We start from the raw sequence: 12505 nt of genomic DNA, 5'->3' as shown, positions 1-12505 counted from the left end.
GCCATTTTGAAACTTAAAGAGACTTACATCTCTAAAGTTAGAGTCTGGAACTGGTGGACACTGGAACTTTTGAGACTTTGGAAAAACCTAAGAGCCATAGCTAAATTTTTTCACTTCTGCAGTGGCCATATAACGAGACTACCTCAATACTTCCCTGCAAATTGATCTCCCTATAAAAAATATACACAATATGAAGTCCTAATGAAGGGATTCTCGTATCTCTCGAAACCTTTCCTGTTTCAAAGTCTGAAAGTGTACCCTTCCCTTTCGTCTTCCCTATCCTGTCTCTCTTTCGATACACATTTAACGTTGAACGCTTTTCTTCCACTGCTCTTTTCGCATTATCACCTCGCGACTCGAGGCGGCTTCTCAATAAAATGCCTCCGTACGTGTCACTTGTCAGGCTTTGTACTTTTTCTTCTTCTCTCTCCCTCTTTTCCCTCTCTCTCTCTTTTTTCTCTTATTTTTCTTTCCTTTTTGAGTGTGTGTATATATACATACATACATACGTGGGAACGGAATGGCGTATACAGCTCGTGCGCTTCTATTTCTCTTTTTTCCCCATCTGTTCGATCGTGTCGTTGTGTGTATACACGTGTGTGGCTTTCCCGTGTGCGCGTATACACACGTAGCTTGTCTCTGTGTGTGTTCTTTTGTTCAATCTAAAGCTTACGTTCAAAGAAGCAGCAGCAAAATACCTTGTACAGACACGTGTCTCTTTTTTCATTGTGTCCGTGTGTGTCTGAGTGTGTACGTGTGCGTGTGTGTATACAGAGGCCACAGTCACGGAGATTGGAAATAATATTACGGTTCATACAGGTACAGCGAACGTGCATGGGAATTATTCGTACTGTTTTGTGATCGTATAGTGTTCTGTGGAATCTGTAATAAGAAATCAAGGAAACCAACGGAAGCGGGGGTAAAACGGATGCAGTCGCTCGAGATCTTTCACCCTTATGCACCCTTACGACTTTCACAGTGTTCTTAACATTTAGTTTGAGTCAATTTACCGAAGAGTGCATCGGGTATGTTACAGCGCGGTCTTTGGTCGGTCCTTCCTAACAAATCCTTTTCGAACCTCGTAAAAATGAAACACGGTATCACGGAAAAGGAGTTCGACGATCGAATGAAAATTGAGAAGGCTGGCACATCCGAGACGGCTCGAATTCTTCGAACTTTCGAAGAGAAAAAAGACTGCGAGGACTCTTTTTATAGTTTCAGTGCAACTTTAACAAGAATTTTACAAGAATTCCTATACATCTTTGGATCAGACTTTTGTTAGGTCCTTCGTGTTCAAAGGTAGACGCACACACGTTAATCAAACTTAAAAAACTGATCAAGTTTAAGATTCATTAAATGTTACATAACAATTGAGTCTGTTACGTTAAACAATTTTTATGTGCACCCTTCAAGAAGACTATCAAGAAGACTCAAGGGTTGAATTCATGAACTGAAGAGTCCTCTCCAGCAAAATTCATTCGATCGTCGTTCGAGAACTGAATAAAAAATGTTCCCACAAAATATTCCTTACGGTTGATTTTTAAAAACAATCTTTTGAAAAAGTCCAATGAAATAGTGGAGAATTAAAGAAAAAAGGCGTCGATTTCGCTAGCGAATCGAAGAGGCGAACGTGAAGGAGCGGGCGTCGCGACGCGCCGGAGCGAAGATGTCCTGCGACCGAGGCCTACAATCGCAGGACATCCCGTAGCTCCGTGCGCGAGCGATTCGCGAGATCCTCGCCGTCCACGAAGAAGACGAAGAGTGTCGGCTCGAGCGACGCAGCGTACGTCTGCGTCGCTCGACCACGCTTGTCTCCTCGTCTCCCGCTCGAACCCATTATTCCGCACAAAATCGACGCTTTTGTAAACAAAATTAACTAACCGAAGAAACGACGATCAACCGCGCTGACTCGCTGAAAAATTTCGTTCGTGCAGATCTCGCTACGGGACTGTAATTAGAAAACAGGACGTGAAAGTATCGGAACTGTCCAAGTTTGTTAAACGGATGAACTGACATTTTGTGGTCGAATTTCCTGGTGATAAATATTCCTGATTGGTCTGAAAATGTGAGTCCACGCTTCTTTAACAACGTTGAACGCAATCGAATACTTTCATAATAGTAAAATGGATAATACAGATAATTTCCTTGAATTTGGGACACGGTATTGTCTCGATTCGAGGGAAACGAGGATTGAAAAGGACGCGAGAACTGCACGAGCCGATCAGTTACCGAGAACGGGGTAAGATCGATGACTCGGCGACTGCATGGATCCCGTTGGGACAAAACGAAAGAAACGACGAGGGATACGGGGTGAAAAGAAGAAGAAGAAGCCTGCGAGACGAGCCTTGGCCGCCAAACGAAAATAATCGATCCGTCGTTGGTCGAATTAGAAAATCAGGGAGCGAACGAAAAGAAGAAAAGGCGAACGTTTCCTGCTCGCGCGACGCTCGTCGGAAAATTCTTTGGAAACCTGCAGAAATCTTCTTAAAGTTCGATGTTCAAAACCCATTTGCAATATGAAATCTCAAATTCTGAGTCTCGGATTCGACCCAGAAGTCGAGTCGCGCCTTCTCCATTTTTGCCCGAAGAAGATTTCTGTTTCCATTCGGAAATTTTCGCGAGGTCGCGCGAATGGGTCACGTGAAAATATTCGAAACGTCCCATTTTCATCTATTCATGCTTTAACTCTAATAAAATTTTGCAGAATGAAATTGCATATTCTTGCCGACCATTCTGCATAAAAGATTAGGTTACAAAGAAATCAGTTGTTTCATTTCTTTGCTACCCCAAAATTTGTATGCACTCTCTGCAGAGAATGTACAGTCTCATTGAAAAATGCTGCACTCAACCTAATATGCGATATAAAGAGAGATTGGATAGATGAAAATGGAGCCTATCATGTATTATACACAAGAATGTCTGTGTACAGTAAGATGTACATATGTAACGTTTAGAGAGAATATATATATATGTATATATATATAAAGGCAAGGTCAAAGGTCAACGTACGTTTCGATCCATTACAACAATACGTCATAATATAAATAACAATAATCTGGTTTAGAGAACAGTGTAGTTTATCATTAGGTGGAAAATTATTTACGAAACACCGAAACTGAGAGACTCACAAGCAGGAAGAGGAGGGTGTTTTCCTTCGTTTAGAGTTGACCGATCTCACGTTAACATTGCGCATCTGGTAGTCTGCAATGCAAAACACACTTTGGTAGTAGGGTCAGGGACGGACGACGGCCTTTCGAGGTGACGAGAAACGAAAAGCAACTTTCTCATTATATTTTTTTTTCTCAAAACACGAGTTTCGTTTAATTCGCCAGGTGGTCTGTCTCTCTCTCACTTTCTCTCACTCTCTCTCTCTCATTAAACGCATGTTTATTTTTGGGTACATCGTCTCTATCTCTCACGTTGTCATCTCTGTCCCTTAACGACAAAGGACACCCCCGTTCGAACCCTTAAACGACGAGTTTGCACCCCCGTCGCAAGCCGTCGTCTCTGTATCCTCGTATCGAAACGGGGGCTGAAATTGACCGCTGTGAAATTTTAGTGGGGTGATTTCAACCCCCTAATTCGAATTTCGGGAATGCAGGACGTTGTTGAGAAAAAAGTGACAGGGTCCCGATTTTCAGAAGTACCCTCGGGAGGCTGGGTTGCTCAGGGAAATTTTTTCTCAATGTGCCATTTAACGTTAATTACCCCAAATTGCAAGGTTTTAGATTGCCAATCGTTTAAAAATAAGAATAAAAAATTTGTGAAATCTGGATCGTAAGAGATTCCCATCCTCCCTGGTCGAAAGGAAAAGAAAACCGTAAGAGGGTGGCTCGAGAGGGTGCGGATGATCCGTTGATCGAAGAAAGTTCTGTAGCTTCCTCGCGGATCAGTCGCACCCCTGTCGCTCGTTCGCCACGAGAGGGTGCCGACTACGAGCAGAAGTCCACTCTAAATTCGAAACGAAAGGGAACGGGGTGAATTTCCGCGTGGGCTAAAAAATAGCAAGGGTAGTTCTCGTGATTCTCTTGTACTCTTTGCTCGTCTCGATCATCCGTTTCGCTTCGTTTCTTCTCGGGCTGTTTCTTCGTTCCCGAGAAATTTCCCTCGATTTGGGGGTTCAGAGTGTGAACGCGTTTGTTCGACGAGAGACGCGAACGTTCGCTTTCGTTTTTTTTCGCCACACCCGGACTCGATCCAGGCGTTCGATGACTCTTCGATACCTCGTGGCAATAGGGAGATCCATTAGGGGATGATTCTACCCTCCTATATCACAATTATTTGATATCTTGTTAAGTACAGATTTTGAGGTTGAGTTTGAGTTTGACTTTAAGTTTGAGATTGAGTTTGAGCCTAAGTTTGAGTCTGAGTTTGAGTCTGAGTTTGAGTTTAAGTTTGAGATTGAGTTTGAGCCTAAGTTTGAGTCTGAGTTTGAGCCTGAGTTTGAGTCTGAGTTTGAGCCTGAGTTTGAGTTTAAGTTTGAGCCTAAGTTTGAGTCTGAGTTTGAGCTTCAGTTTGAGCCTGAGTTTGAGTTTAAGTTTGAGATTGAGTTTGAGCCTGAGCCTGAGCCTAAGTTTGAGTCTGAGTTTGTGTCTGAGTTTGAGCTTCAGTTTGAGTCTGAGTTTGAGTTTAAATTTGAGATTGAGTTTGAGCCTGAGCCTAAGTTTGAGTCTGAGTTTGAGCTTCAGTTTGAGCCTGAGTTTGAGCCTGAGTTAGAGTTTGAGATTGACTTCTCTAATTTAAAAATTGTAACTTACGTTTAATAAAGTGAACTGCCCAATTACAGAAAGTCATAAAATTTTGTTATTAGAATAACAATAAATTGTTATCTTTGAATAAGTAATGTTCGTTCGTAATTGTACGTTGAAATACATATTGAAAGTAATTGGACCAGCAAAGGGTTGAAGGGCCGAAGTTCAGTGTATATCAGGATATCCGTATTGCCAGCGAGGTCCTCGACACCTGAAAAGAAGATTAGTTCCTGCAAAGGGACAAAGAGGCATATCGTTGTCGTTATCGTGTCGCTCGAGTATCGGAAACGAGGGTTTCAATTAGGGAAATTCAAAGCTTTGCTAAGTTCTAGCTCCGCACCAGTCGTTAACTTTGCTCGAAACTGTTTCAACATTGTTACGGTTGTAGGAGCCTAATTTGTACTGTGAACAATTTACGGTACAATTTTAATGTTTTAGTTCAATAATTCTATCGAATTGTCGTTTGTAAATAGATGAGGCAGGATGCAGGATTATTTGATAGGGTAGCAGTAAGTTTTAAGGAACGTATGAAGCCAGAACTACTGAAGACTTGGAAAACAGATGTAGTATTATATGTTATAGTGAAGACATCTTCATTGAAGTCATTTTCATTTTGCTATAAAAATTAGATCAGTTTAAAAGCATTTAGGAGTAAGAGCCAGCACCTCAACGATGTTTTAGAAACTCTATACAAGGTCTGAGTGAATGAGCAGCATCAAAAACACCTAGTAACCTAAATACTCCACTTGATCTAGTGTGGACAGTATGTGGACATAGGCAGAACCAAGATGCAGTGTTTTAACGATGGTCTAACAAACCTATGTAAGGTCTGAGTGAATGAGCAGCATCAAACACACCTAGTAACCTAACTACTCCACTTGGTCTAGTGTGGACAGTATGTGGACATAGTCAGAACCAAGATGCAGCGTCTCAACGATGGTCTAACAAACCTATGTGAAGTCTGAGTGAATGAGCAGCATCAAAAACACCTAGTAACCTAACTGCTCCACTTGATCTAGTGTGGACAGTATGTGGACATAGTCAGAACCAAGATGCAGCGTCTCAACGATGGTCTAACAAACCTATGTAAGGTCTGAGTGAATGAGCAGCATCAAAAACACCTAGTAACCTAACTGCTCCACTTGATCTAGTGTGGACAGTATGTGGACATAGTCAGAACCAAGATGCAGTGCCTCAACGATGGTCTAACAACTCTATACAAGGTCTGAGTGAATGGGCAGCATCAAAAACACCTAGTAACCTAACTGCTCCACTTGATCTAGTGTGGACAGTATGTGGACATGTCAGAACCAAGATGCAGTGCCTCAATGACGATCTAACAAACCTATGTAAGGTCTGAGTGAATAAGCAGCATCAGCACCTCATACCCTAACTGCCCCACGCTATGTGGACACCTAGACCCTCAACACGCAATGTGGACGATAGTGTTCCCAAAAGTGAAAGAGAAGATCAAATGTCGAAGATGAATTAATAAGTTATCTCAACAAAGGCAAATCCACAGCAACTATCTGGCCCTAGCAATCACCCTAGGTCCTCGATGTAGGTCTTTGAAAAGTTAAAGATTGATACAGGAAGTTTCTATGGGCATAACCAAATTTGATCCACCGCAAAAAGTCGATTACCTTTGACGGAACCACCTGTTCCCCTTTCATCCCCGGCGCGCGATCAAATTCACCGGTGCTGTAAAAGCGGCGAACTGGTCGAAGACCATGGACGAGAGGGATGATCGGCAGAGGACCAGGTCTACAGGGATGGGTGAAAGGTAGCCAGGGCCCGACGAATTTAAAAGTAATTTTGACGTAGGCAAGAGCACCGCGAAAGGGTTTCCGACGGATCGTTACCGGCCTTTGATCGCGAATTAAAAGCTTGAAGTCGACAGTTTAGCGATGCCACCTCTACAGACCCAGCTACCCCACCTGCCCTTCGATCTACACATCTGCCAGCTCTATCCTCACCCCCAACCCTGGTCACTTCCTTTTTCTCTCTCTCTGTGTCCGGTCCAGCTGTCTGTCTTTTCTCGTTACCCGCTCGAGCCGGCTACTCTCTCTGTCTCGTCGGTTCGTTAACCTGTCGGCAGCCGTTTATTGGCGCTGCTGATGTAAAAGGAGAGCTTACCAATAACATATTACTATTTCAATCCTAGTCGAGGGTGCCACCGGTAAATCCTTTGCCGTTTCGAACCGGCCGGATTCTTCCACCCCCTCGCGGATCAACCCCTTTTCCGCTTGTATTTCGTGCGCTCGTTCATCCGTCCGTTTCGACTTGGAAATACGTTATTCTTTTTATCCTTGCATACTTTCCACCCCCTGTCAGCTTCTCTTTTTTTCACGGTGTCCTCTGCTTAGAGGACGGCTTTTTTAGGGACGCTACCGGGGTAGAAAGTGGGTCAAATTGAGCGGAACGGGGATTAATTCGGGAAATATTTTGCTTTCGAATCTTTAGCCCTAAATTTTTTAACTCCCCGTTAAAATTTGAAGGGCTTAACTATTTGCATCCACCCTTTAGCAAACCGAAATAACCGATCCTAACAAAAACGAGAAGAAAAAAGATATCTACCATAACTGACACTTGGATCAAGAAAAAAGAATCGAATCCCGGAGAGAGAGGGCGAAAAAGGGGAGGGAAGCTAGCCAGTGAAAAACGTACATACGTAGCCGTGGCAGATGGAGAGACGAGGGAGAAACGTTTAGATAGGATACGTTCGATTTTGTCCAAATATGACGGTTCGATGTACACTGGCCAGAAAGGGGTGGCACGAGGGGTGGTAGAAAGGGTTGGCGGGGATTCGAAGGCCGGGCTTTTCGCTCGAGAGTTTCGGCTGGAATATTGGAAAACGCCGAGTTCGAGTACAAGGGAGACTCGGAGGCTTCCCCCGATATGCATATAAACACAATACCCACCCCCCAACCCCCCTGATCGCTGCTGGTTTTCGAGGTTGGTACGCGAGCGCACACACACAAACGTCCTTAATATGCCGATGCACACGTATCCCAACTAGTCAGGATATCTAGCGACGTGTATATTTTATATCCGGTCGACGAGGGGGGCTCCAAGGGGTGGCAACGTCTACCGGATATCGACATCGACTAATCCGAAAACCCTCTACACTTTTATTAAGCTCACAACTTTTTCTTAATCACTCTTTTGTAAGACTCTTACTGCTTTGTTAAACCCATCACTTTTTCTCAAGTCAGAACTGACTAATTGCAGCCATAACATTGAAACAGACACAGAAACGTCAATTCGGTGTCGTACAGTCGTTGACTAAGCAAATTATAGACGAACTTGGACTCCAAATTCGAGTAAAATTGGTCACAGCTGAAGTATGAGTGGTCACGAGTCAAGTACGAGTGCGTCACGAGGCAAGTACGACTGCGTCATGACTTAAGTATGAGTGCGACACAGCTGAACTATGAGTGCGTCGCGAGACAAGTACAAGTGCGTCATGACTTAAGTATGAGTGCGTCACAGCTGAAGTATGAATGCGTCATAACTCAAGTATGAGTACGTCATGACTCAAGTATGAGTACGTCACAGCAGAAGTATGAGTGCGTCACGAGTCAAGTACGAGTGCGTCACAGCAGAAGTATGAGTGCGTCACGGCAGAAGTATGAGTGCGTTACGGCTAAAGTATGAATGCGTCATGACTCAAGTATGAGTGCGTCACGACTCAAGTACGAGTGCGTCACAGCAGAAGTATGAGTGCGTCACAACGCAAGTATGAATGCATCATGACTCAAGTACAAGTGCGTCACGAGTCAAGTACGAGTGCGTCACAGCAGAAGTATGAGTGCGTCAAAGCAGAAGTATGAGTGCGTCACGACAGAAGTATGAGTGCGTCACGACTCAAGTACGAGTGCGTCATGACTCGAGTACGAGTGCGTCACGACTCAAGTATGAGTGCGTCACAGCAGAAGTCTGAGTGCGTCATGACTCAAGTAAGAGTGCGTCACAGCAGAAGTACGAGTGCGTCATGACTCAAGTATGAGTGCGTCACGAGTCGATGCAAGTCTCCTTCATCTCCCCAAAGCTCCCCAGACAAAAATAAAGCTATGAATTTTTGAGGCCCTCAAATAAAAAGTGTCAAATTTTCTAGGAGAAGAGTACATGTTTCTGAGAGCAGAAATAACGGTCAATATTTCGGAACCCTCCCATGGATGATAAAATGAAAATGCCGTCGGGCAAACCGCGAAAACTGCATTATCCGTTGATGCGCATTTATAATCTATAATTCTCCTTCTGGACCGAAAATCATCCGAGTGAACAGCGCGCTTCTTCCGTGCATTATTCCTCGCCCCTTTATTATAAATGCAGCGGGTGGAGATCTGCCATCGTCAGGATTGATGGTTATCTAATTATACGAATAAAAATACGCACAGCGTGTGCGCGTAATTAGCGGAGAAATTTCGGAATTTTCCTGACCAAGCTTGGGGAAGTAGCAACCTATACACGGTGTAATTAATACGGAGCTATCGTGACTTAATTAAGTGGCGACCGTTAATCGTCAAACTCGAGGGTTAATTAATCCTTTGAGGGTAGGTTTTTTGATGGAGGTCGAAACACGTGAGGATGAGTGTTTTATTCGGTAACTCGTATCGATTATTCGAGGATTAAGTTGTGACTAAATTTGAAGAATGTAGAAAAATCTTTTGCTGAAACTGATACGTCATTTTGCGACTGTTTTATGTCACCGAACCGTGTCAGCTTCCCGGATTTTCAAATCAGCTGGTTAACGATTCAATCCGGGTAACAGGTGTGTTTTACCGTTCCATTTTATATCTGACGTTCCACAAAATATTCCTTGATGTATTAGTCCCTCTATCTCTACTTTCAGATGCGTCATTCGGTGCGTCAGGATTCGTGCACTGTGTACTAGTTCCAAACGTTAACTTAGCGTTGTACTAATTTGCAATGCAAAATTGACCGATTCCAATCGGAAGATCTCTGGAAACAGGACAGCAGTCCAAGGTCCGAAATCGGAATTTATCGAACGTTTCACTTTCCCCGATGACCCGGATACTCCGCGTACCTGTGACGCTGCACGCCCTAGTAAGATGCAGTACCCGGAAATACACCCTTAATCATTGAAAATTTTCACCCAAATTGGTAAAAATTGTGCGGGAGCGGAAATGGACGGATCGCTGGCTCGATCGAGACGCTCCAAGTCGTCGATCCGACCTGCCTCGACGTCAGCTTGCTCGTTTTCAATGCATATTAATCACGCGGGCATCGCTGGCTCCGCGATCGCGAGGCCATTCATCAAGCCGAGCGATTTCGAAATCTGCTACGCAGCAAACCAGCAACCCCTTCTTCCACTGGGTTCTGCGGGGATTTTGGTGACTCTTTCACCGTTCGGTGAATCATTGGTGGATTGTTTGGAGATTTTTTAGGGGGGAAAGTTAGGTGGGTTGTGGAGCTGAATGTTGGGGGCAAGCTTGCATCAGACTGTTAAATATATTCTCAAGTGTCTAAGTTCACAAACTGTTACATTTATGAATGTACAAGTGTGCAAAGTCATACGTTCTCAAAGCTCGAAGTCCACAAACTCATATGTTCTCAAATCTCCTAGGGTACAAGCTCAAACATTATCAGATGTCCACATGCTCAAACTTACATATACTCAAACCTCCAGGTTCATAAACTCCCATATCCTCAAATTTATAAGTTCACAAACTTCGAGATTCTCAAATGTCTAAGTTCGCTAAGTCTCACATTCTCAAATCTCCAAGTGGACAACCTCCTACATTTTCAAATGTCCAAATTCACAAAGTCCCATATTCTTAATATGGGATCCAAATCCACAAACTCATTGATTCTTACATTCCCAAATTCCTTCGAACCCAATTTCCTAAACCTTCTCCACAAATCTCCAAATTGCCTGGACCTCAAATCCTCAAATGGACTCCACGAGTCTCCAAAAGCTCAGATGTCCAAGTCCACAAACTCCTACATTCTCACAACCCCAAATTCCCTCAATCCCAAATTCCTAAACCTCCTCCACAAGTCTCCAAACTCCCTCGATCTCAAATTCCCAAAAGGATCCCATGAGTCCCCAGAGACTAAAATGTCTAAGTCCTAAAACTCTTGGATTCTCACGTCCTCAAACTCCCTTGATCCCAAATCCCCAAATGGACTCCACAAGTCTCTAGAATTTCAAACGTCCAAATCCCAAAACCTCTAACTTCTCATATCCCCAAATTCCCTAAATCCCAAATTCCTAAACCTCCTACATAAGTCTCCAAATCCCCTCGATCCCAAATCCCCAAATGGACTCCACAAGTCTCCAAAACCTCAAACGTCCAAATCCCAAAACCCCTAACTCCTCACACCCCCAAATTCCCTAAATCCCAAATTCCCAAACCTCCTCCACAAGTCTCCAAATCCCCAAATGGACTCCACAAGTCTCCAGAATTTCAAACGTCCAAATCCCAAAGCCCCTAACTCCTCACACCCCCAAATTCCCTGAATCCCAAATTCCCAAACCTCCTCCACAAGTCTCCAAATCCCCCCGATCTCAAATTTCCAAAAGGACCCCACAAGTCTCCAAAACTTCAAACGTCCAAATCCCACAACCCCTAACTCCTCACATCCCCAAATTCCCTAAATCCCAAATTCCCAAACCTCCTCCACAAATCACCAAATCCCCCCGATCTCAAATTTCCAAAAGGACCCCACGAGTCTCCAGAACCTAAAATGTCCAAGTCCTAAAACTGCGAGCCATTGTTTCAACTTCCGTGATTTCGATATATCCAAGGATCGAATGAACGGAAAAAACAGTCACGTGGCGGGACTTCTGCTCGTGCCACCGTAGGTTTCCTTATTCGCGTGCGCTTCCGGTTTCGCTTACCAGCCCCTTCGATCGTTATTGAGTTACCGGTAACGTTATACAGCTACTTCAAACCGGCCTCGGACAAAAGAGGAGAATAATTGGCAAAAGCAAAGAGAGAGGGAGAGAGAGAGAGAGAGTCTGGCCGCGACAAAGGACGTACGCGGACTCCGGTTAATTCGATAGCCGGAAGGGGGCGCGTTTTCGAATTCGTGTGAAATCTCTTAAACGAATTCGCGGCTTGCTGGAATTCGGCCTTTGAGAGACGCGTACTCGAAAAATTGATTCGGGAAAATTAAGCTCTGGGAATATTTAATCACGAGTCTCGAAATTGTCGGCTTCTCGTGGTCGGGCGTTGAAATTTTTATTCTTGATACTAAATGTTGAATGGCTGTTTAAATCTGAGGACTTCGTTTCATCGGAGTTGTCAATATGTGAAGAATTTGTTAACCAATCGTTAAACCTTAAGCTATCAGTCAGTCGGTAATTCTTACAATATTAAACTGAATAAAAAAACTTGAAATTTTAGACAAATTTAGAATTCAGCGACTTCGTACAAACTGTCTGAACCAAACTTCTTCTGAGAATATAAGTTGGACTTATTATATGAAGGTGCGTCACAAGTGCGTCACGAGTGTGACACCATAAGTCAAAGTATGAAGTGTTCATCAAATTACCCGGGTCATAAATATAATTAAAATTGTATTCTAATAATCCTGTTTCATTAAAATTAAGCACAACGAAATAGAAAATCGATAATCCTTAAGCTATGATTTTTTAACTGTCGCGTCAGTCGGTAACTAATCATTCTTCCAATATACTAAATAAAAAAAATTGAAATGTTAGACGTATTTAGAATTCAGTGATCTTTGTATAAATTGTCTGAACCAATCTCCTGCTGAGAATA

The 12505-nt window shown here is 43.5% G+C and overlaps 1 protein-coding gene across 9 annotated transcripts in view; it reads right to left on the bottom strand.

Moving 5' to 3' along the window:
- LOC100882892 (uncharacterized) overlaps positions 1-12505 on the bottom strand; it is a 90827-nt gene that overhangs the window by 40167 nt on the left and 38155 nt on the right. For 2 of the 9 annotated variants that reach the window (XM_076537068.1, XM_076537070.1), the window contains one exon: positions 3129-3201. The exons of the other annotated variants lie outside the window; for them this stretch is intronic. In XM_076537068.1, coding sequence (XP_076393183.1) covers positions 3129-3201 — 73 coding nt within the window. The remainder of the gene's footprint in view (positions 1-3128; positions 3202-12505) is intronic. 9 annotated transcript variants of the gene reach the window in all.

This window comes from Megachile rotundata, chromosome 11 (genome assembly GCF_050947335.1).
Source record: "Megachile rotundata isolate GNS110a chromosome 11, iyMegRotu1, whole genome shotgun sequence".
NCBI lineage: Eukaryota > Metazoa > Arthropoda > Insecta > Hymenoptera > Megachilidae > Megachile > Megachile rotundata.
Note: the sequence above shows the minus strand (reverse complement) of the source record. Positions and strands in the feature narration are given on the sequence as shown.